Raw genomic sequence first — 23,960 nt, forward strand, 5'->3', positions numbered from 1 at the left:
TATCAAAGTGCCAGTGTAGAAACTTTGTGTCCGCATGGGAAGCAGTAAAATAAATTCACAAATTGACAAATAAAAGTGTCAAGGTATTACATGCATGGATTCGCTGAAGGTAAAAATGCAACTATAAAGTCTAACAACAGTATGAAGTAGTATGTAGTGGTTTCATACAACAAGCAAACTTCAAACAAGCAAATAAGCCGCAGCAGATACAGGAATGCAATCAACTCACTAAACAATGGCTCTGAAACATCTTGAGTCGCAAATAAAACACTGAACCGCAGAACCAGGAGCACCCAGTATTTGAACTGAAACTCACCTATTCTCTCACCTACTCTCTCCTCCCTGCTCCTCTTCTTCTTCCTCCTCCTCCTCTTTCAACGCTATCGTCTGTCATTCATGTTCTATTCATCAGATCTAACTCCAAACCTGACACCTGTATAGTGCGAATACAATCTAAAGTCTTCATCTACATTCTTGGGGTGAAGCTGCCTCTGCCGAAGGATCGGGTTCTCCATTTCCAATCCTAGCTTTGACCTTTAAAGGGGAGGTTGCCAAACTGACCCGAGGCCAACACGGAGGGTCAGTGTTACCCTTCTATTGTGTGCGTGTGTGTATGTGTGTGTGCCTGTGTGTGCAACATCACCCTGTAATCTACAAATCAGCATGCAGGTGCAACTTAATTCACCTTGCCCTTATCTACACCGCAGTCGGATCTCTGTACCTGCTTGGCTGCCTGCTCGAGACTCTGGGAAGGGTCAGACTCTGCTTCTTTCTTTTGAACCGGGGCTCTACAGTTTCATACACAGATTATTTACCCGAGATGGTTTCAGTCAATCATTTTAAGTGTGTATTTGGAACAGTGAACAACTGAAGAGTAGACATATTTTCCGTTCCCAGTGTTCCATTGTATTAGTACAAGTGGATGTCTGTGAAGCCAAGTTGTGTGTGTAGACCTAATATTTTTCCAGACCTCTTTTTTGATTTCTCTTGTGTGAGCAGTACATGAGCATGATATCACAGAACCGATGACCATATATGACGATAACATTCTTAACTAATTTTGTTCTTTAACCATAAATAGTCGTGATATCCTTTCCTCTTCCTGATGGCAGTATCCATGGATACTAGGTCCTACCATGATGATACTTCAGCTTTTATGACAAGGCATCATTGTAAATAGGAATTTATTGTTAATTGACTTCGCTGGTTAAATACAGGCTAAATATAGTTAAAATTTTGTTATAATATGGACTGAGTAATATGGAAAATTCCATACAGCAGAGACTCTTAAGATATGGGTCAGGATGCAAAATGGGTCACAGACCTTTGTCTAGTGGTTTCCCACATGACACTGGTACTAGTATGATGTAATGAGTTTAGTTCCCAGGGTAAGACTACATTTACATAAGTTATGTGCTAGGGCTAAAACAGTTTCACCTCTGTGTCCTCTGTGTATGATCAGAATAAAGGGATTGGAGACACCTTACTTGTGCAACGTCAAAATTGTATTAAAGCTTCAAAAGCGTCTAAGTAAACAACAGCACAAAATGAGCAGGTGAACATATATAAACATGCAGAATATGCAAAGCATTTCGAGCTCAGTGCTATTCCTCAGGCAGCCTATATACTGTATGTTCACCTGCTTATTATGCGCTGTTGTTTATTTAGATGCTTTTGAAGCTTTAATACATTTTTGACACAAGCAAGGTGGTTCCAGCATCACTCTATACTGTACGCAAAGGTGAAACTGCTACTGCAATCTTTCCCTCACACAAGGGGAACTTTGGCTAATTAGCCAAACCCTAACCCTAGCCATTAACCCTAACCCTGGCATATTCCTATATGAACCCTGCTAAACATGATGTTATGCTTAAATATCCACAAACAGACCAGTTGCAGCTCACCTGATGACCAAGTTACAGTGGGCACACATGGGAGTGCGAGTCCCAGCGGGGATGTGCTCTGCCATCTGGACCAGCGAGTCCTCGTCTTTAGGGTGGGGCTGGGGTACGGGTCGGGCCGGGACAGGACCCCTCGGGACACTGGCGGTGCCGTTACCTCTCATGCCAAAAGACGGAGTGATCAAACCAGTCTTTGGACCTCGACCTGTAGAAGGTAGGACAGAGATAAAAGGCTATATTGATTAAGAAACAGAGAGCGAGAGATGTTAAAAGTGGTGAGGGACAGATAAAAACTCAAACAAATATTAAGTTACTATTTATAACTATAGCATCTCTAAGCTTGTGTGTGTGTGTGTGTGTGTGTGTGTGTGTGTGTGTCTGTCTTTTGTCTCCAGGTGTGTGAGTTATTTGACCTCTGTCCTCTAAGTCTATCCACCCTGCAGGTGTCAAGGCGGTGCTTGCAGCTGGCTGGTTACTGTTGTTACAACCATGGATTCACCACATCAACCTTCAGCAAAACATACAATGTTACACTCCTCCGACAAATTCCTATAGCATATGTGCATGTACACACACACACACACACACACACACACACACACACACACATACACCACCGAGACATTCCTATAGCTACCTATAGACACCTGGCTAAACAAGTAGTCAGGCTTGGCCTTTGGTCTCTACACTGAGGAGTGAGAGAAGGTATTTGTATGTGTCTCTCTCTCTCTCTCTGTGTGTGTGTGTGTGTGTGTGTGTATGCATGGTGAGGGAAAGGCTACTGTTGCAGCTTCACTCACACTTGTCATGTGTGAGAGGCTGTTTGGGGTAGGAGCGAGGCTGGGTTTAGATTTGATGTGTGGGCTTGTAGGCCAAGGATATTTAATTAATTTTAGATATGGATGCTTACCTAATAATTGTTCAAACCTAAATTATTTGTAATAGAGTAATTTGTTTGATGTTAGGAGGAGAGAGTTTTAGGTGAAAAGATTTTACGTGGCTTGACCTTTCAACCTATCAGGGAAGCTGTCCCATCAATTATGCCCACATGCACTTCATCTGGTTACATGTTGAAGGTGCGGGCTGCTGAAGGAATGGGGGAGCAAGGGAGGTGAAGGATGGTGGTGTGTGTGAGTGTTAGTGTGTGTGTATGTGTGTGTGTGTGTGTTCAAATTTTAACACAGCTCTAATACTGTTTTACAATAGGCATTTGTAACAAGCCAGCAGTTTAAGGCCTGGCTTCCTCAGCTGCGGCTCAGGATTCAAAATGGGTGAGAGGCCTGTTGCTGCTAAGGCGCTATATGAGCAGTAGTATATTTTCACGAGCCTGGGTCCCAGGGCGAGTGACTACATTTACGATTTTTGTTGTGCAGCAGTTACATCAGGGAGAGGACTGGAGGGGACGGCTAGAGGGATGGTGGAGAGTAGTGTGTGGGTGTGTGTGTGTGTGATGGAGGGGAGGAGGGGGGGCTTAGCAAGAGGGCTAGAACTGAAAGACTGAAAGACAGACATGGGCAAATAAACAGAGAGACAGATAGATCAACAAACAAACAAACAAGCACATTCATTCTACATTCCTACATCATACATAAACAGATTCATGCACAGATATGACACTCGGATAAGAGGTACAGAGCATAAAGTTGGTGCAGGGGCATTGTACTGCAGTGGCTTTAAAACTTTATTCATAACTCCCAACAGGTTCCTTCAGTAAATATTATCTTTCTGACAGAGTAGAACCTCTGCACGTGTGACTGAGCAAGGCGCCACAGGCGGAGTGGGGCCTTCTCGCCTGCTTAATGGGCTTCCACGGAGGAAAATGAAGAGAAAAGAAAAAGTAGTCTGCAATGACCTATTTCACAACATATGTGACGCTTCAACCATGGAAAATAAGCCTCTTTCCTCTCGCTAACTGGCTGCAACAACATTCAATCCAGCGGTAGTAAATCAGTTTTACACTTTGCCAGGATTTGGAACCAAACATTGATGTATGAGGAAAAAACACTTTTTAACTGTATGGGGGAAATACATTAACCAATCAAAATACATATATAACAGAAGATTTAGTTCAATTCCTGAATGAGGGTTTATTTTTAAGAATCTATTTAGGGGAGAATCTACATTTTGGGTATGCATGCATTCCCCGTGACTTATGTTAAGAAAACAGTTCAGGCACCCTAGTCTGATTATATTCCGCTTGTTAATTTACTGAAAAAATACCACAACATGCCTACGGTAAAAGTAACTCACACACAGGCAGACAGACATACTTTTGTTGGGTTTGGCAGCTGAGAATTCAGGCAATAATGTACTATTCCACAGATTACATGCAGCAACCGGCTCAATCAACAAAGATGTTATGGTGAGACTTTTAATGCACAAGTCTTGGGTTTACTGTATGTATGCCATTCACTCAGTATACAGCATATAATAACCTGATAGAGCTCACCAAACATTTCATCACACTGTAAAGCAAGGAATCTCTGTCTGTATGTGTGTCCTTCGCATATCTCGAGAACTGTTTGTCCGATCTACTTCACGCTTGGCGGGTGTATTGCTGGGGACCCAAGGATGTGCAGTGTCGGATTGGACACAATATCAGTTCATATTAATAAACTTTAAATAATCAAGCGAACAGCGCTCTGTGCAGCAGCGGGGCTCAAAGCAAGCGACCGGAAGCGCAGTGTCGAGTGTGAAGTTGTTTGGATGAGCGGTTCTCAAGAAAGCTGCAAGCAGCAATACCGGAGGCCAAGCAATCGGCCCGTTCCGAACAGGCACTGCACTAGTTATTACTCCAAGGTGCATGTTGTCTGTGTTGTTTTTCCAGGAATGTTATGTTTTACAGAACTGGGGACAAAATATTAATTTACCAACCGAAACCCATGTATCTTTGACTTTTTACAATTCATTTTCAAAGGAGGAATTGTTGCTGTAGTCAGTTAACAAGAGGAGAGCGGCTATAATATTGACGTGGGCCCACGCTCATGAATCATGTTTTTCACATTGGGAAAGATGCCAACTGTCAATAATGGCAACCCAGTAATCTGATTTTTACCAATAAAGGTACATATCAGATTTATATCTGATATTGTTATCCAATCAATGTTGCCCATTGTGATTTCATGCATACTTTTGGTTTTGTGTATTTATTCCATCAAGTGATGCCAAAGTTTTACAGTGTGCTGCTATCAGGTGGACAACAGAGGAATTACACACAGATACACACATACAGTACATTACACTACATACTCCAATGTATCAATTTAAGATATTGGCAGCAAATTCCTGCCCGAACACGCAAGCAAATATGCACATGCACACACACATATACACATACACATACACAGAGCTTACCCTGGGTGGCTGCAGGTGCTTTGATCATGGTCTTGACGGCAGCAGACTCGTGGCTGTTGAGTTCAGGCTCCTCTCCCTCATCACTGTTCAGAGAGACATGACGGTGCACAACGATATGCAAATAAATTAATAATGTAGAAAGATATCCCAGCAGCCCTTCTGCTCCCCGCAAACTGTTCACAATATAAACTCCACTTGTACTGCTTATATGGCACACAGTTTGTCTTTGTCTTCCATCCCTTCAAAATGACTGAATGGTCTTTTTACATAGAAGTGGAACAGGTCTGATTGTGTGTGTGTGTGCGTGCGTGTGTGTGTGTGTGTGTGTGTGTGTGTGTGTGTGTGTTGCTCCTTGTTATTTGGCAAAGATGCTAATGCGAAATAACTTTGCTCACATGATTTGAGAGCATACTCCAAGGAATTTCAAGGAGGCTGTTGTACTCCACCACAGTAAAAGAGAAAAGAAAAGAAAACAAAAGAAAAGAAAAAATAGCACACTCCCATTTTTCATGTTACTGTCAAATTAAGACAAATTCCAGACCACCTACCTGCTGACAGAGCAGAGACAAATATGGTACCAACCAAAACACAGTACTCAGCTACAGCCAAAACAGTACACTACTCAACTTTACAGCACACTTCCTACCTTTTACTACAGTATGCACAAAAATGTTGCCAGTGTGCCAATTTCCCAGCAGAACAGAGTCCAGACCACCTGCCTAATGATGGAGAGGAGACGCGTAGGTTTGCACAACAATAATAATACAGCGCACTCCTTCAAAATCAGTGCCAGGATATCAGGTTAAATGACTCAACAGAGACTAATTGACTACAGTGAAGTGAAATATAGCATGCTGTAATGAACAGGAGTGCCCATTCCAGATGTAGACAGATGCCAGACTAGCAGTACTAGTGATGGAGGGGAGACAAAACTCTGACCACATTCATCTCACTGCATTCAGCGGATGATTTGTTTATATTTAACGAGAAATACTGAAGACAGGTAAGCACTGTTAACCTCACATTTTCTCTAAAATCTAACAAGAGAGATGCATTGACTAATTTATGCTCACACAGAGGATGCCACTTCTCTTCGTATTTCTTCACATTTCCCCCTCTGACTACACTACTAAGCTCATGGGTTGGGACAATAAATGGGGTTTGCAGAGGGACAAGCTCCCATTGGTCCCCATGGTAACATTGACAGCACGTTTTAATGGGCCCCAAATACATAAAACTAAATTTCTCATTTGGGTCAAAGACTGAGTAATTTTTAAGAGACCCTGTTCCAAAGTTCAGTGGTGATCACTTCAGATGCTGCCAGAATACCAACTCTAATGACGGAAGAGAGAAAATTACCTCATGGGACAAGAGCCTAAGGACACACACTGAACTAGAGGTTCTTTAACTTTTTTCCTGCTCTGTACACAGCATAGGTAAATTCAGCCTCTGTCTGGTATATGAGTTAATGTGAACATACTGTACTATTACTGTTGTCATATGAGGACACACCAGAAATATGCCTGTGGCCCTACACTAGGCTAGAATCAACAGTTCACATTCAGTACACAGTATACAGTGCTGTGGCACTTTGGGCAATATCCATTCTCTCTAAATAAAGGGCTCTTAAACCTTTTTCAGCCTGGAACACAAAGGAGCAATATCCATGTGGCCTATTCTGGGTCTTGACCCAAGGTTTAAAAAGCCAGGATCTAAGGCAACACATTCTTTATAAGGGCAACACATTCTTATTGAGGGCCACACATTCTCTCTAGGGTCAAAACGTTCTCTCATAGGTCAAAACATTCTTTTTTCAGGGCAAAACATCCTTTTCTCTGAGCAAAATACTCCCTCATAAGGCAAAGTTTTCTCTACTTGGGCGAAACATGCTCTCATTGGGAAAACCTTCCCCCGGATCTCCTTCTCTTGGGGCAACACATTTTTTTCTTGGGCAACACATCTCCCTCTCCAGAAAACTATCTTTCTCTAAGAAAATTTTATTTTCCTAGAGACACATCTCTCTTAGGGAAATATTTACTCTCTTAGCTATTGGTGCATTGACCGATAATCCATCGATAAACGTTTTAAATATGTCATCGTTGATCGACCAATTACCATTTCAACTGCCCAATCAAAAAACACAAGGCAAACTAAAAAAGTTTCAATTGCTGGATCAGGAAGGCGGTCAAATGAGCATTAGTAGTGTAGGCATGTCCATCTGGCGTTGATAGTTAATTTCTGATGTTGTGTTTTGAATTTCACAGCTTTGATGAGACAATAGATGAGTGAGCAAATCAGTCATCAACCACACAATAACATGTAATTAGTATGTGTGGATAAAACCAATGATTTATTTATGAAGCCATAAGAGCAATCTGTTAAACACAGTGCTATTTTGGAATTATATTATTTATGCTTGCTGTCCACTTCTACATGATGTGGCGTTGTTAGTAGATAGTCTGGGTAAAGTGCATCCATTCAATCAGCGATCAGGTCTGTGATCGGTCGATCACACTGTTAAAAAAAAATCATCATCTCTACTCATAGCGCAAAACCTTACCGCCATTGGGCAAAAACATTCTCTTGAAGAGCCAAGCACATGCTTTCTTAATTATATTGCAATAAATATTAATCTTAGCTATTGTTCATCTGAACAATTGAGCTACTATATATTTTTTCCTTAAAAGTAACACAAATCTTCCATAGAACAAATGTTTTCCTGTTTCAGTTAAATTGAGATATTTTGACCTAGTACATTTGTTTACAGTACAGGGAAACGTTCCCTTGTAGGAACAGGTTTTCTGGGTTACTTCCTGTCTGTCAGCTGCCCTTACAGGATGCAGAGAGATGCCAGAGAGCCAGCATTTGTGATGAAAGGGAGAAAAATATCTCTGCTCCTCAATCAAATCTGGCCCCAAGGCCTCAACCTATCCACTGCCTTTTAAAATGATGCAAAATGAATAAACCCTCTATGAGTAACTTGCTGTGTATGTGTGTGCGTGTATGTGTTTTCATCAGCGCCAGCTGAGGAACTTGGGTGGGCCAACAATCTCTCCCCAGACGTTTTACACCCATAATGCATAGTTGTAGCTGATGCCAACAGTTGGATCACTGCTGTCTTCCCCCTGTGCCTGGTTGTTAGGGGACTCATGGGAGACAAATGTTATGGCAACTGCTGTCATGGCTACATTGAGTTGTGCCTGTATGTTTTGTGTGAGAGAGAAAGAAAGAGAGAGATACAGAGCGAGAGAGAGAGAGAGAGAGAGGGGGGGGGGGGGGGGGGGGAGAGAGACAGACAGAGAGAGAGAAACAGCGAGAGAGAGAAACAGCGAGAGAGAGAGAAAGAGAGAGAGAGGGAGAGAGAGAGAGAGAGAGAGAGAGAGAGATAGAGAAAGAATGTAGCACTTGTGTGTGTGCTGGCTGCAGCTCAGTAGATGCTCTGTGTTCTCAGCTGCCTGCCTGCCTCTGCCGTGACATTCCATGTCCACACTGCTCATTTGAACACCGAGGACATCCATAACATCAAATGGTCCCTACAGAGCAGGGGTTCACTTGGTTCATTTTACCACCCATGACTGCATCCAAAATCATTTAGTCAAACTTTCTGAAAGGTGGGGTTCCTTGCAGTGTAGAGTGCTTAACCAAGTCACACTTGAAAAATGGACTGCATTTAAAATCTCCATCACCCCAACCCCCGTGAAAAGTAGATGTGAGACGTGGGTTAAATGTACAGAGACTCTTGAGAGGAGAGGAGAGGAGAGGAGAGGAGAGGAGAGGAGAGGAGGGGAAAGGAGAGGAGAGGATTCTTTAAATTTACCTAAAGACATAGACAGCATTGACAGGAGAAGAGAGGAGAGGAGAGGAGAGGAGAGGAGAGGAGAGGAGAAGAGAAGAGAAGAGAAGAGAAGAGAAGAGAAGAGAAGAGAAGAGAAGAGAAGAGAAGAGAGGAGAGGAGAAGAGAGGAGAGGATTCTTTAAATTTACCTAAAGACATAGACAGCATTGACAGCATTGACAGGAGAAGAGAGGAGAGGAGAGGAGAGGAGAGGAGAGGAGAGGAGAGGAGAGGAGAGGAGAGGAGAGGAGAGGAGAGGAGAGGATTCTTTAAATTTACCTAAAGACATAGACAGCATTGACAGGAGAGGAGAGGAGAGGAGAGGAGAAGAGAGGAGAGGGGAGGAGTGGAGAGGAGAGGAGAGGAGAGGAGAGGAGAGGAGAGGATTCTTTAAATTTACCTAAAGACATAGACAGCATTGACAGGAGAGGAGAGGAGAGGGTCTCCCGCATCTGTGGCCGACTGATGCCAAGACACTCTTTGATGTGAGAAGAGAAATAATAGGATAGAAACAATCACATTTTTTTCAGACTATGTTATTGTCGAATGCAAAGAAACCACGTGAAGAGGTGAATCCCAGCTGGATGGGTAAATGGTTAGAGAGAGCCTCTAATTAATAGACACACTGTTAAACATTAAACTCACAAGCTATTACGACAGGCATTATGATAAATGCACCCAGTGGACTGTTGTGTTAGCATCGATTCCAGCTAATCAGCCTATAGCTAACGCAGGCCTAATCTAACTACTCTCTATAGGAAGCAGACTGTCAGACTGCAGAACATGTACCTTCATTCTCATTATCAGGTTATCACTGTGTACACCATGTGTCTGACAGAAGCCAGTGGATATGGCACAGCAGCTTGCTATAGTTGCAGCCAGAGACAAAACTGAATTAGTAGCCCGGCAGTGCTAACTGGCCGCCATCTCATTACCATCTTCATTAGACCCCATTTACATTTTAACTACTGAGGACAATTTTGCACAGACTAGCAGCATCTCTGTCCCTGCTTGCAGTCTTTCACGAGTCAAGATGTAATGGATTTTCCTGCGCCACAGACAGCACTATTAAACATTGAACACTATTTAACATTTAAGTCACTGTCTGCTGCTGACACTATTTATTTGTAAGACCTGAGACATTTTTTTCTTCTGCCTGAGGTAAACAATAAAGCCATCAAGTAAGAAAGTAGGTGTATAGGTAATATAGTGCTAAGCACATAAGTAAAGTTAGTTTAAGTAAGTAAATACGTAACCAAGTCATTAAGTAAGAAAGTAAGTGTATAGGTAATATATAAGAAAGCAAGTAAGTAAAATTTGTTAAATTAAGTTAAGTAAATACGTAAGCAAGTAAGAAACTAACTACCTAACTAACTAACTAACTAACTAAACTAAACACCTTGGATTGAAACCTAAATATTTGCATTAGCTCTCTAAGCTGATGTCCAGGATTTAATTTATCCAGCAGAATGGTCCTGTTGTATAGAAAAAACCTCATTATCATGATAACTATTAAAGCTCTGTGCGATTACAGGCTATAGGTCCATCTATTCCCATTATCCAGGCGAACAAGCTAACAACATTCATTCACATTAGCTACGATAATGGGCTAACAACAGGTGACAAGTAGAGCAGGAAATAAGATGCTCCCCAGCCCTTCATTCATTACAGCCAATTATAGTACAGCTCGTTAATATTCTCCACCAATAAGGCCAATTAGAGGGGAACTTAATTGTATTCTGCAAGACTGTGATTGGTTGATTAATGGAGAGCCCTGCTGGTTTGATTCAATAGGAGCCGGTGAGAGCGCTGACCATCTGGACTTACTATGAGCCTTGTTAACTGCAGGGGTAATGAAGGAGGGAGGGGAAGAAGGAGGGATGGAGGGGAAGGAGGAGCAGAGAGAGAAGGAGTGAACCTGTTTTTGTTCTGTTTTGTCTCATCCCTATTTCTATGTCTGATACAGTCTGTCTGTCTCCACATTCTACTCTTCAATATAGTGCAAGCTTACATTTTGCTCTATATCTCTTGTTCCTGTGTTTCTCTTATTGTTTGTCCTGTTTTGCTCAAATCTAGGTACTCCACCAAATAATATGACTTCTTGTTTGATGGCTAAGGGCTAATGAGGAATGAAGAGTAAATTTAAATCCCAAAACTGTTCCCATATGTAAAGTAACCCCTCGTGTAGCTTCAACAAGAACTTGTATTATGCATTTCATAAACGTGTTGGTTTTGTTTGAACAATGAACAAATGGTCCATTAACATAGCTGACTGCTGTCCAGCAGCTCTCTCTACCACACAACAGATGGTCTATAATTTCGCACTGTGATATTCGTTGGATCACATTCAAATCTCACACACTATACCATCCGTGTGTGTACACATTCACAAACACACACACGCACACATACACACATATATCGACAAAGACAACCATACGGACATTCATTCATTCAAACTCTTTTTCTCTCTGTTTCTCTCTCTCTCTCGCTCTCTCTCTCTCTCTCTCATACACACACACATTTCACACATCACAGTTTTAAATGTGTACACTTGTGTCCACTAGCCAATGACTGATCTCTGTGAGATGCTGCCAAGTTGTTTCACATGTGACCACAGAATGTCATAGCTGGTATGAGTCGTCTCCACAGAGACATATGTACCGTGCCTTTTGGTGCTGGCGTGGTCTGAGCAAACACCGCTATTGCCACAGCTATGCATGGCATGGGCAGTGGAGTCAGGGCCTTGTTTATAGTGTGCATTAAAGCATGAATATACTTCCAAGCATTGTTTCTACATAATAATGTATTATTAGGCTATTTTCTGATCAGAAGTATATCATATAATAGAGTATATGACAGTATTTTCCAAGGTCTACCCTTAAAATCTATTGGACAGCAGCTGCGTATGAGATAGTGAAAACGCAGTAGGACCAAACAGACGTATTACTGCTTAGTTGTGCACATGCTGTTAGGCGATTGTCGAAAAGTGGTATTATTTTAAAGCCACATGCATCACAGTGGTTGTTATGTGCAGTAGATGAGTCTTATCACACAGTTCATAAATTAGGTAATGATATCATAGCCACACTTTCTACCAGACCTGGACAAAATTGCAGTTTAATAATAAAAAAAAAAAATAGTTCGGTATTCAAGAAGCACAGCTCAAGCAATTGAGACCATGTTCAGATTTACAGAAGGAGGTAGTTTTGTCCAGGTCGGCCCTGTCTACCTCTTGTTCTTGGGCAGGTGCAGCGCACTGACGCTACGCCGCTTCTTCTTCTTCCTCAAACGTAGCGGCGGGGCTTGAGTGATTGGAGTGATGAGCAGGGCGTCCAATAAGGACTGAGAGACCGCCCCCCCAGGAGGTCTAGGAGGCTGGTAGGTTGTACTGACCAGGAAATATCAAGAGAGGGAAGAGATGGGGGAGATGATGGAAGGGAAGTCATGATAGAAACAACAGTAAAATTATGAGACATAAAGAAAGGAGAGACAAGAAAGAGAAGAGAGGTGAAGAGAGATATACATGGGAGCCAAGAGGTTGTTGATATGGAATAGAAAGAGAAGTGAAGGATACTTTCAGTGTGACCAGAACACACACACACACACTACTCTGTTCCTTGTACACTCCTTTTACCTTGCCTGCATGGGACTACGGGCCTCAGCGAGTGTGTTGCGTGCGGGCTGTGTGGGGGCACTGGGGGTGAGGGGAGGGGGGAGGGGGGCTGATCTGGGCAGGAAGTCCAGAGGACTTGACAGGAGCTCTCTCCTGTTTCCAAATTACACACACACACACACACACACACACACACACATACACACACACACACACACATACAAGCTCACAAACATATATGGTAATGCAGTGAGGAAGACTGAATCTATAATGTTTGATATGTAGCAGTATCTCCCTCAGACATTTATCTTATCAGAGAGTCTGTGAAATAGCACCAAGACCATGTGACATTAAACACCTCCATAGAAAATACTGAAAAATGTAATTGTTTTCTGTATGGGTGGCAGCTCCACTAGACAGGCTGGCACCCTGCCTATTAATAGGTGAGGTGAAATCAATTCATACACAGTTCTTTTACAGTAACAATGACGTGAAAATCTTTGAACAGCATAACCTTGTACCTGACTGGTTTGGGAGAGAGTGCGTGCTGAAGTGCCGCTACATGAGAGAGATGAGCGTTCACTTGGACTGGGGAACTAAGAGGACAGAGAGACAGTTGAAGCTGTTAAATTACCTGACACCAAACAGTTCCCTTTGTACGTAAAATGTGTTTTAATTGTGCTGCAGCACCTGTGTTGAGGTGAAAGGTCAAACTGAGCTGCTGCTGCTGCCTTCAAAGGCTCGGCAGCGGGAGAATCTAATTCATGGCCATCATAACCAGTCAAACGGTCACTGGACTCAACCTTTTCTGAGGCTGTGCTGTCCTCTAGTGGTGTCAGAGGGGAACTGCAAGACCAAGGTTAAAAGCAGAGGAAATTATACTGCAGTTGTGATATATTTAAAGTCAATATCTGTGTGTCGGATTATCATAATACTGTGAGACTATATACAACAACCCCAGATCAATGTACCTGTCATTGACTGCAATGGTGGGCAGTTGAGAACTTGGTGGTTTTGTAAAGGTGGCATCTGAAGCAGCTGGACTCTGGACAGAGCAGGGATCGGAAGAGGCATGGGGAACTCGGATTTGAGCTGGCAGAGGGTTGCTACCATGTGAGGCGCATACTCCCAGTGTTTGAGCTGGTAATAAGCTAGAAACAGGCAGGTAGGATGCTGGAGTCTGGGTAGAAATGGGGCTCAAACCAAGAGAGGCATGGGGTGTGTTGCTTGGTAGAAAGTTGGCACCGAGCGAAGTGTCTTCTGGGGTTTGGGCCTTGAAAAATGAGGCATGAGATAATGGTATCTGGCTTGGGGCTGAGCCAGTGCTCGCTAAAGGTGCTGGCATTACAGCTAATAGATAGTTCATGTTAGATGAATCAGTTGGTTGTATTTGACAAGGCATGTCAACAGAACTTGAATATGATGCCGGTATGGCAACTAGTGGAAGATTTGCTGCAGGTGACACATAGTTCCCTAGAAATTGGGCCAGTAACAGTCTGTCATCAGGTGTATGGTTCTTTCCATGTATTTCGATGGGTAAAGGATTGGAAATGAGGACATAGTTGGTGGCTGTAGCATCTTTTTCTGGCCATCCCTGATTGGCTGACAAGCCCGCTGTCTGTGGCTGCGATTGGTCGATGTGAACAGATGTGGGTGTGGCCTCTGCTTCATTCAGGCCATTGCAGATTGTGATTGGAACATCTACTCGGTCAGAGGATTGCTGTGTTGGAGATCTATCACTGGCAGATAATTCATAATAGACCATAATGTTACTGGGTTCACAATGATGAAATCAATGTTAAGTTCTTGATGCCTTTTGAATGTTAAGTGAAGTTGGAGTTTGGTTTTAGGGGTCAGAGGTGGTGTGAAAAAATCAATCAATGCACTTATTTTATGTGAAATCTCAGTGTATCAAAATCTCAGTGTATAAAATTTAAATTTTGGGATTAGATCACCAATCAGTAGCATATTAGATTGTTGTACATTTTTGTACACTAACAGAAGTGGTCAGTTAGTTCCCGTGATTAAATGCAAGACCTTTATGCAACAATTCATGTTTCTAAAGGCGACCACCATGTCAAGAGACAGTGCAAGGTGACAGGTGAAGAGATTAAAATAAAGGTGTTACAGGTTAAGGTAATGCTTTGCTGAGATTATACCTGACCTCCCCACTGTCTGTCTCAGGTTCAGTGAGGCAACTAGAAGAGGAAGGAGTGAAGGAACTAAGGAAGGAGGGAAGGTAGGGAAGTAGGAAGGAAGGAAAGAGAGAACGGATAAAGGAAGGAAGGACACCAGAGACAGAGAGAAAAGGAAACAAGAAAAAAAGCTTCATCACTTTATTAGCTACAATATGGAATAATACTTTTTCAAACTCAAAACATAGAAGAGAAATGTCAGCCTCTAGATCGCCAGTTGTTTTAAATAATAATGTATTAACTCAACACTACAATCAATCAAAGTTAGCATAAATGCAGCATGATAGCAAACAAAGCAACAGTTATGCAATAAATGGAAAAGGCACGGGAGAAATATTTTACATAGCGAGGGCCTCTTGGCAAAATAATACTTTTGCATTACAAACCATATATATCATTTATACAGTCACCTTTGCACACCATCAAACCTCAACAACTTGCTCACTGAAAAGAGCCGTTCTTACTTGCCTACATCTTATACCATTCAAGTTGTCTTAAAGCACTGATCTGGCATCAATTGTTATATCATAGCAGCGTAGCGTATCAGCTATGGTATATATACATATATTGCTTGAGGGGTTGGAATCTCTTCACATCTTTCACAAGCCATTGTATTTCAAAATACTGTATTTCAAAATACACGTCAGTTAGCTCCAATGTTAACAGATACAATGGATGTAAACAAGCCATTAACAGCAAGATATTTTTAAAGTCTTAACTGTTACTTACAGGTAAGTCCTTGTATCAAGAGCTCAGTAGTAAATTTATTTGAGAGAGAAAAATACCTTGAATTCAATTAAATTAACATGAAGAAACATAAATAACTAGCAGTAGGACTATAGGGTGTACTCTCAGGTAGACCTGAGAGTACACCCTAAGAAAAAACACCCTAAGAAAAAAAACTATCCAAAGTTGTATTCCAGGCTGATTATTAATCTGGACTAGGAAGGTAGTGTCTACAGTAATAGAAAGGATTTGAAACAATAATTGACAAGTGTGTGTGTGTACGTATATGTGTGTGTGTGTGTATGTGTGCGTGTGTGTGTGTGTGTGTGTGCATGTTTCTGTGTTATCATCACATTCCATGTTTCAAACTGAACATAGTCTGAACGATTCATAACATGCTGTCGACACCTGTCAGCAGGCCGCCTGCCTTTTCTCATCGCCATAGGAACAGGTCCTGTGTATTGTCTCCATCATGGCAGAAACTAATATGGATGCAGTCACTCTCGCACACACACACACACACACACACACACACACACACACACACAGACAAACATACATAGGGCCCGATTCAGACTGCTTAAATTCTGTAGATTTAATGTAGATTGAGATATGGATTAAGATGCAGATTAAAAGCCACACATTTGATTTTCTCCTATTCAGACTTTCCTCCTATTCAGACCTATGCAGACCTATTCAGACCTATTCAGGACTATTTGATGTGCATGCTGTAGATTTTTGGTGTTCCTTCGCCTGCACACCAGTTTATTCAAAAACTTGGCTTCTTTGTCCTTCTTATTGTTATGGTTAAAAATCGGGCCAAGTCTTTCTGCTTAGGCTTTGCCTCGGAGTACAGTGTGCTTTTAACTCAGTCTTGTCCAGGATGACGGCGCGCAAAGACTGAATTGGCAACATGCCCAAGTCTATCATGAAAACTGATGGGAGCACTACACATACTGCAGAATTTCAGGTATGTAAGGAAAGGAGCGTACAAATGGATTTCAGTAAAAGTCAGAATCCATGTATCAGAATCCAAGTGAAGGTGGACCCACCTTGTTTGGAGGGCATGCACGTAAAAACCGACTTATGCAACACTTAAGTCAAGGTCTGAATCGGTCCCATGTGGGCACAGGAACATAGAGTGACAGAGACAAGCCCACACACACACACACACATACACTCATGCACAACACACACACTCTAACAGTCCCTTTGCTAGTCTCACACTCCAGTTTTCTTTAATTTACTTCCCTTTTTCCAATCTGTCCACATGTTTCAGTCCCTTCAAGATTCAAATTCAAACACAACCATCGAGTCAGACTGATACACTGTATACATACACTGGTAGACAGACACTCAGAAACACACACACACACACACACACACACACACACATACACACTCTACTGGACATTGAGGGTGCGAGCAGACACTCCATGGTGCCAATCTCTCAGCTCGTGGTACTTAGGGCCAATCACCAACCGAGTGCTGGGCTTGTTCGCTCTGCCAGCCGGGACATACGAGCAAGGAGAGAGGGAAGGAAGAGGAAAGGAAGAGGAACAGAGACCAAAACAGAGAGAGGAAAGATTGATTTAGGAAAGGTTTAAGAACGTGCCGCAATTTTTGTGATTAGATATAAGCCATGCCACAAGAAAAGCTTGATGATGATAAGGATTATTACTGCTTCCACCACCGAAAAGGTGATGATAAACGGAGCATTTTGATGCAGTGGAGATGGGCAGTAATGCTGTCATCAGGATATACAAGGGTAGATGGGACAACATCAATATGGATAATGATGTGGGCTGTAAGGAATATCAGGAAAATTGTGACACTGTGTCAAAAGTGCCCATCATCACTGCTTCAAAATGTTACCCATGAATCACGGCCATTATGGACTGAAATAATGGATTCATTTCATTCAGTCATGAAACCACACTGCGACTACACGTCAACACTCACAGTCAGCGGGATTTGTCTGCTGCATGTTTACACAAGTGATCACAGACACATGGTGATCATATGTATCGCCACATACCACCAAGAGCAATGGACAGCCAACGGATCACATCACACCGGGACAAGACCACAGTCCAGCCACAACTGACAACATGGCAACTACAGGTTATATAACACACAGCACTGCAAGACTGTCACGTCCAAGACCAAATGCACAAGCAACCATGAGGAGAAGACAATCACATCGATTGTTATGCTTAGACAACACAGATGGAAACACTTCACACTGCCTACATAAGGATATTCAAATCAGTCTTCAATAATGTCAAAGGGGTCAAATATGATTTCTTCACTTTGGGGGATACTAAAAATTTATATATAGTACACAGGCACAAAAGATCTGATTTTTGACTTTTAATGGCTCAGATGTATTCCTCTCATTGTCGTCTAGATAGGGAGAACCCATGTAGCATCGATGTAATTTAAGCCATAAAGCCATAAAGACCAGATCTGTGCCAAACAGATTTAGAATGAGATTTTGTGTTGTTGCATAAATGTAGCCTTTGTGCGATAGAGGCACCCAATTGGACCGGTTAATTGCAATAAACAGCATGAAGAAGAAATGGAAAGATTATATCGCAGGTGAAATGTATTGTTACTCACATACAATGCGGTTACTCTCACAGTTGGAAACAAGCGCTGTCTATAGGATGTCCGGATTTATCAGAACCACAATATCAGCCTCAACCACAACAAGAGAAGCATTTTCATCGCCATGCACTTACTTTGTCTTCTTGGCCATGTCAGCCTCCTCTTCGACAGCTACATGGGAGAGAATAGGAGCATTAATCAGTGCATTTTGAACACACTGTACTATGGCTTGTAACCTTTACAATAAAGGAGATAAAGGATTGTCAACTTTGCGTGTGTGTCTGTGCCAGTAAATGGTGTTTTGTGCCTTTGATCTAGACCTGAAAGATATGCATGATTTAAGGTTATGGTATGTGTGTATGTGTGTGTATGGGCGTATGCTGTGCACATGTGTGTTCTGTCGTTAATTCATGTTCATCACTAGGTGTCTCTGTCATGTGTGCCTGGCTGTCTATTTACGAGCGACGTACGATTCTCGGTGCCTGTGATCTGAGCCAGAATCCTGAAGGATCTGGACTGGGTGGTGCCGGTGCGTGGGCGCCAGTCCTCTGTGTCCTCCATTATGCGCTTCCTGCTGGCATCGCCGTGAGTGGGCACATGGTAAAACTGGATGTCTGTGTCCACGACGTGTTTCCTGGGAACCCTGAGGAAGAGCAGGGCAGAACAGAATGGGAGACATCAGTAAATATGACACTTATTTTAAATATGGTATGTCTTCTATGAGAGTAACAAACAGGTTAAGACAGATGTCACCTCCTATCCTCTCTTCTATAAAGGTAATATAGGCTACTAAAGTGAAGCTTCTGTGGGATCTGGTGATTCATTTTACATTTTTAGACTTAAATTAAATGCTGTATTGTACTGTATTACTGCTGTAATTTCACCAAAAGATTGTGATGTGAGGCAAGTCCATGATTAGCTTTCGAGAAGGTTACTTTCAGTCAGGGATTTTAAATGGCATACAGTACATGTATTTACATTAGTTACTAGGGATGGGACAATGCATTAAAATTCAATATATCAGAATACAAAAATGTGACAATGTGAATCATGGGGCAGAAAAATGAATCTCGATATTAGCTACATTTTAGTAGTAATCACAAATGAGATTGCTTGTCACAATTTCACAAGCTCTCCATCAAAATTATATTATTTGCACTTTGTAATGACATTTTTAATTTGTAGTTTACATTCTGGCGAACTATGCTAGAATGCATCCTATTGCTATATTTCTGGCTCAGAAATAAACATATTTCTGCCCAGTCATGCTTTGTTGTCATTGAACATTTATTTATTACATCGTATACTGGTTGTATTGAATCATGAACCCCATATATCGCATCAATCATATTGTCCCATTCCTATTAGTTACTGAATAATGATTTAGTTACAGTAATGGGATTTAGATTCTTGTTAGATGTTTACACTATGAAGGTTATGTGGAAATACAGTGCAGCATGTTGTCCAACCAATCACCAACTACATGTACTTATCAGAAAAGAAAAAAGGGGTATGAAAATCACACCACATTCTGTTACACATGTTACTGCAGTCTAGGTTTAAACCAATCTGATACCTTGGCGGCAGGGGTTTCCTTGAAAGCCAATGACAGAGAGAAACAGGAAATAAGAAAACAGAAATAGACTGAATAAAAAAACAATATAACAGTCATATAGAAAAAAGTGATTGTGTGGAAAGGACTTACTTTAAAATACTCTGAGGTCCACTAGAGGGGAGGCAAAGCAGAAGAAGAAGGAGATGAGGTAGAAGTATGAAGGATTAATTAAAGGAAAAGTGGAGGAAATGTTCACAATAGAAGATAAGGAAATAGGTGAAAGAACATATGAATATTTTCACAGGGGTTATGGATCAAAACTCCCGGTGCATGCAAACACACAGAGCCAAAATGGCCATGGACACATCTGATCACATCAATACCAGGCAAGTAAGCTTTCAAAACAAGTTCTGTTTTCTGCCACATGGTGGTGCTGCTCGCTTTGTCAGAGTTTCTGCACCAGAACAAATCCTCCCACCTGACCACACTTTCGACAGTTTGAAATATCAAGAATATTGATAATATTGAGATGTTTAAAAAGATAAATATTCTAGTCATATGACTTTGTAGTCAAATCATGTCATTCTCTTCTGAAAGAGATGTACGTTCTCTGATGAGTGTGCAGTGTAAATGTGTGAAAATGTGCGTCTGTGTGTTTGTGTGCATGCATACATGTCTCCCTTGGCAACGGGGCGTTGACAGGCCCAATGCTAATAAGCTGTCAATAATTCAACTCTTAGCACAAACACACACACACACACACACACACATGCACACCCACACAGAAGGTACATTGAAGGTACTGTTAACAGACTTTGAGGCGTTGCTGTCAATAAATCAACTATAAATACACACACACACACACACACACACACACACACACACACACACACACACACACACACACACACAGACACACAGTGAATTGACTGATTTATGAACAGCTCTCGACACATTCCTGTCACAGCAGCAGCTATGTGGGTGTGGGAGTGTTGACAACTATATGTGACTCTGGTCCACACGTATTTCTGAGTATATGTGTCCGACACTGCACACATGTGTCGGTGTGTGTGTGTGTGTCTGTTTTCATACATTTTGTGCATATTAACGTTTCCTGTGTGTGTATGTCATAGAGCTACTAATGCATGTGTCTCGTGGGTCTATATGTGTGTGGCATCACAGGGCTTTTCAATGTCAATATATGTGATTTACAGTGGAGGTACAAATGCAGCCTCAGCATTTTGTACCACACACGCACACACAGCCTGTGCCAAGATGATTCACTTTAATTGGCCGGGTGTTGCTGCAGTGCTGCCCTTCTCACATGTTGTACACTTGAAATCAGGTGCATCTAACTGCAAAATATTATTGTTTATTAGAGATATCAGGGACCATATATATGTAATCAGGAATATCCCATTGAATACAGTTAACACTACTTATGAAAGTCTTAGTCATCCATTCACTTCATTAACCAGGTGAATCTCTCATTTCTATTTCTTTTATAGTTAACAGTAGAAATTAGTTGAATAACTGCTGCTAGTGTTACTGTTATTGCTTGTGTTTGCTAGATGGATGTGTTTTCATTTTTCATTTCAAGAAGCTGTTTTTGTACTGAATAGAGCTCCATTTGGAGACTTCTTTTTGGTTCACTACATCCATGCATAGTAGTTTCCTGATGTTGCAGTATACAACAGCATACAAAATATAAGTTATTCAATATTCATCTGCATAATACTAATAAGGAAAATGCATGCAGATGTAGAGATACAGTAGACACACAAAAGCACAGAGAGATGGATGTGCGAAAAGGAAGGCAGGCAGTCAAACACACTTAACCGGACATGCTTCAGACACTAACTTTGTGACTGGAGGAGCTGCCTGTGTCTGCAAAGCAGAAAGATAAGGATTGAAAGACAGAGAGAAAGATAGAGAACACTGACAAATTCTCATACAAAAAGCCAAAAAGAAAGTACAGCACAGTATGTGGTATAACAAAACACCTTCCATACAAAAGTCCCCTCTGAAACGAAGCACACCGCACAGCTCACATTTACAGCATGCATTTACAAGACACAAGCAGGTAAAACACATGCTGTCATATTGTCATTCTGCACCTCAACTAGAGCAATAAAATAAAATAAATTAATTCAATGATGCTGGAAGAAATCGCTGCCTCATTCATTCCACTGTGAGGACAGGCTGACCCTCACTGAAGTAAACATGAAATGTGATCTGGAGTAATTCTCAAATATCAAACATGTCCTGGTATATCCTTTCCCAATATGAGTTATTAAACAACAGTGCAGATCACCATTGATGACACAGCCTGTACGTGCATTTTACCTATTAATAAACAGTGACAGTGAATATGTGTGCTGAGCTCTACTGTGGCTCTACTGTGAAATTCTACCTATAAGCATCTGTTCACTTGATACTGTGCACATAATAGTCAGCATTAATAGACTTTGTGCAAAAAGATGGTGGCCTCTGTTTTGTTCTCATTATCCATCCCATAGTTGAAAGCAATGGCACTTGGTTGCTTTACACATATGGTCCATTCCACAGTATATTGACTAGTGACTCCCCCTGCATGAACACTCACCCAGTCAATAAAAAAAAAAGTTTCATTTCTGCTGTAATTGTTGAACAATCTATCATTGGGCAAATAAGAAATGTGGTGAGGGAAAATCATAGAGGAAAATTCACTGAGGAAATTTTATATAATGAAAGCAAGCGAAGAAAAACACTGAAGACAGATCAAGATCTTGCCACAATAAAGTAGAGCATGCTATTAAAAGTCATCTGTGATGCTTGTGGAAGGCAATGTCCTGAGCGGGAGTACACTGTGCACAATGTGCACGCACGCAAGTGTGTGTGTGGTGTAAGATTATATTGTGCAGATCCCCGGTGTCTGCTGACTTTCACAGAAAAGGAAACCGACAGGACCTTTGTCAGTTTGTTGCCCAGGGAAAAGAGCACTGCGTATGAAGATGAAATGAAAAGAGAAAAGAGAAAATGAATAGAAATGAATGAAAATGGATCCCAGAAGGAGGAATCCATTTGGTATTTTGGGTAAAATAAATCACACACTCAAGTATACAGCCTTGTTTTGTAATTGATCACTGAAAGAAGCTATGAATCAGTGACTGAACAGATGGCTTGTCCAGGGTGTGTTACAATTTAGTCTGTGAAGAGATAGTATAATATTTAGAATACCCCATCTAAATGGAGCCAAAGCCAAAACCCTTACTTACTGACTGATGCGCTCCAGGAGCAAAGAGAGTGCCACACAGCTCGAGTTACCCATGCAGGCTATATATACACAGCTTAGTCATAGCATCAGATATACCCACTATCCCTCTTGGGAGAGGGGAGTTGGGGTTGAGAGAGAGAGAGAGAGAGAGAGAAAGATAGAAAAGAGGGGGAGGAAAGAGATGATGTGGGGATAATGGAAAGAGAAAGAGAGAAGAAGAGAGACAGTATGGGTGTGGAGGACAGCAGGTGAAAAATGAAACATAGTGTTAATTAACAGATAGACAGAACGAGAAGGAAGGACAAAGAAAGAGAGAGATAGAGGCAGGGAGAACAAACATAGTAGAAGAGGTGAGGTTTTCACTCAAGAACTACTAATATGGTTGAAGTGTGCTGCTCTCTCCAGACAGCTGAGTAGAGAGTGAAGCTCAGTTCCACTTAGAGAGGCAAAGACACATTTTCTCAAGAATATCATAAATGATTCATGGCATAGAGGTAGAGGTAGAGATAGAGGAAACATGCAGTCACAACCGTAAGTAAATGGGACAGTGAGTGTGATTTACGATTTGTTGCTGTTGGATTCTCTATTGTATTTAATGGATTCACAACAAAAAGTGGACATGAGGCAAAAAGAACCAAGTTAAAACAATGCCACCTCACCAGGAATATTGTGCATTGTCCCGTTTTACCTGTTTGGTTTTCTACACATTTTTAGTGATTTTTAGTGAATAAAATATTTAACATATACTGTATGTTGAAATATTACATTATTACAAGAAACTAGAATGATATCCACACACTGGATTTTAATCTCCCAGCAAGTTTATTGCAACGTTTCAAACGACAAGGTCTTTCTCAGGCAATAACCTTTAATTATTACAAGAAAAAACATCAATAAGAATTTGGTCACAACT

The 23,960-nt window shown here is 41.5% G+C and overlaps 1 protein-coding gene across 1 annotated transcript in view; it reads right to left on the reverse strand.

Annotated features, from left to right (window-relative positions):
• The window catches only part of LOC139642565 (PDZ and LIM domain protein 5-like), a 36,019-nt gene that overhangs the window by 9,853 nt on the left and 2,206 nt on the right, over positions 1 to 23,960 (reverse strand). Inside the window, exons 3-6 of the mRNA XM_071517446.1 lie at positions 18,707 to 18,879; positions 18,371 to 18,407; positions 5,256 to 5,338; positions 1,905 to 2,106 (exon numbers count right to left, since the gene is read on the reverse strand). Coding sequence (XP_071373547.1) covers positions 1,905 to 2,106; positions 5,256 to 5,338; positions 18,371 to 18,407; positions 18,707 to 18,879 — 495 coding nt within the window. The remainder of the gene's footprint in view (positions 1 to 1,904; positions 2,107 to 5,255; positions 5,339 to 18,370; positions 18,408 to 18,706; positions 18,880 to 23,960) is intronic.

Source organism: Centroberyx affinis, unplaced genomic scaffold (genome assembly GCF_046629955.1).
Source record: "Centroberyx affinis isolate AG114_WGS23_722 - 3 ecotype Tasmania unplaced genomic scaffold, CSIRO-AGI_Caff_v1 ptg000497l_1, whole genome shotgun sequence".
Taxonomy (NCBI): Eukaryota; Metazoa; Chordata; class Actinopteri; order Beryciformes; family Berycidae; genus Centroberyx; species Centroberyx affinis.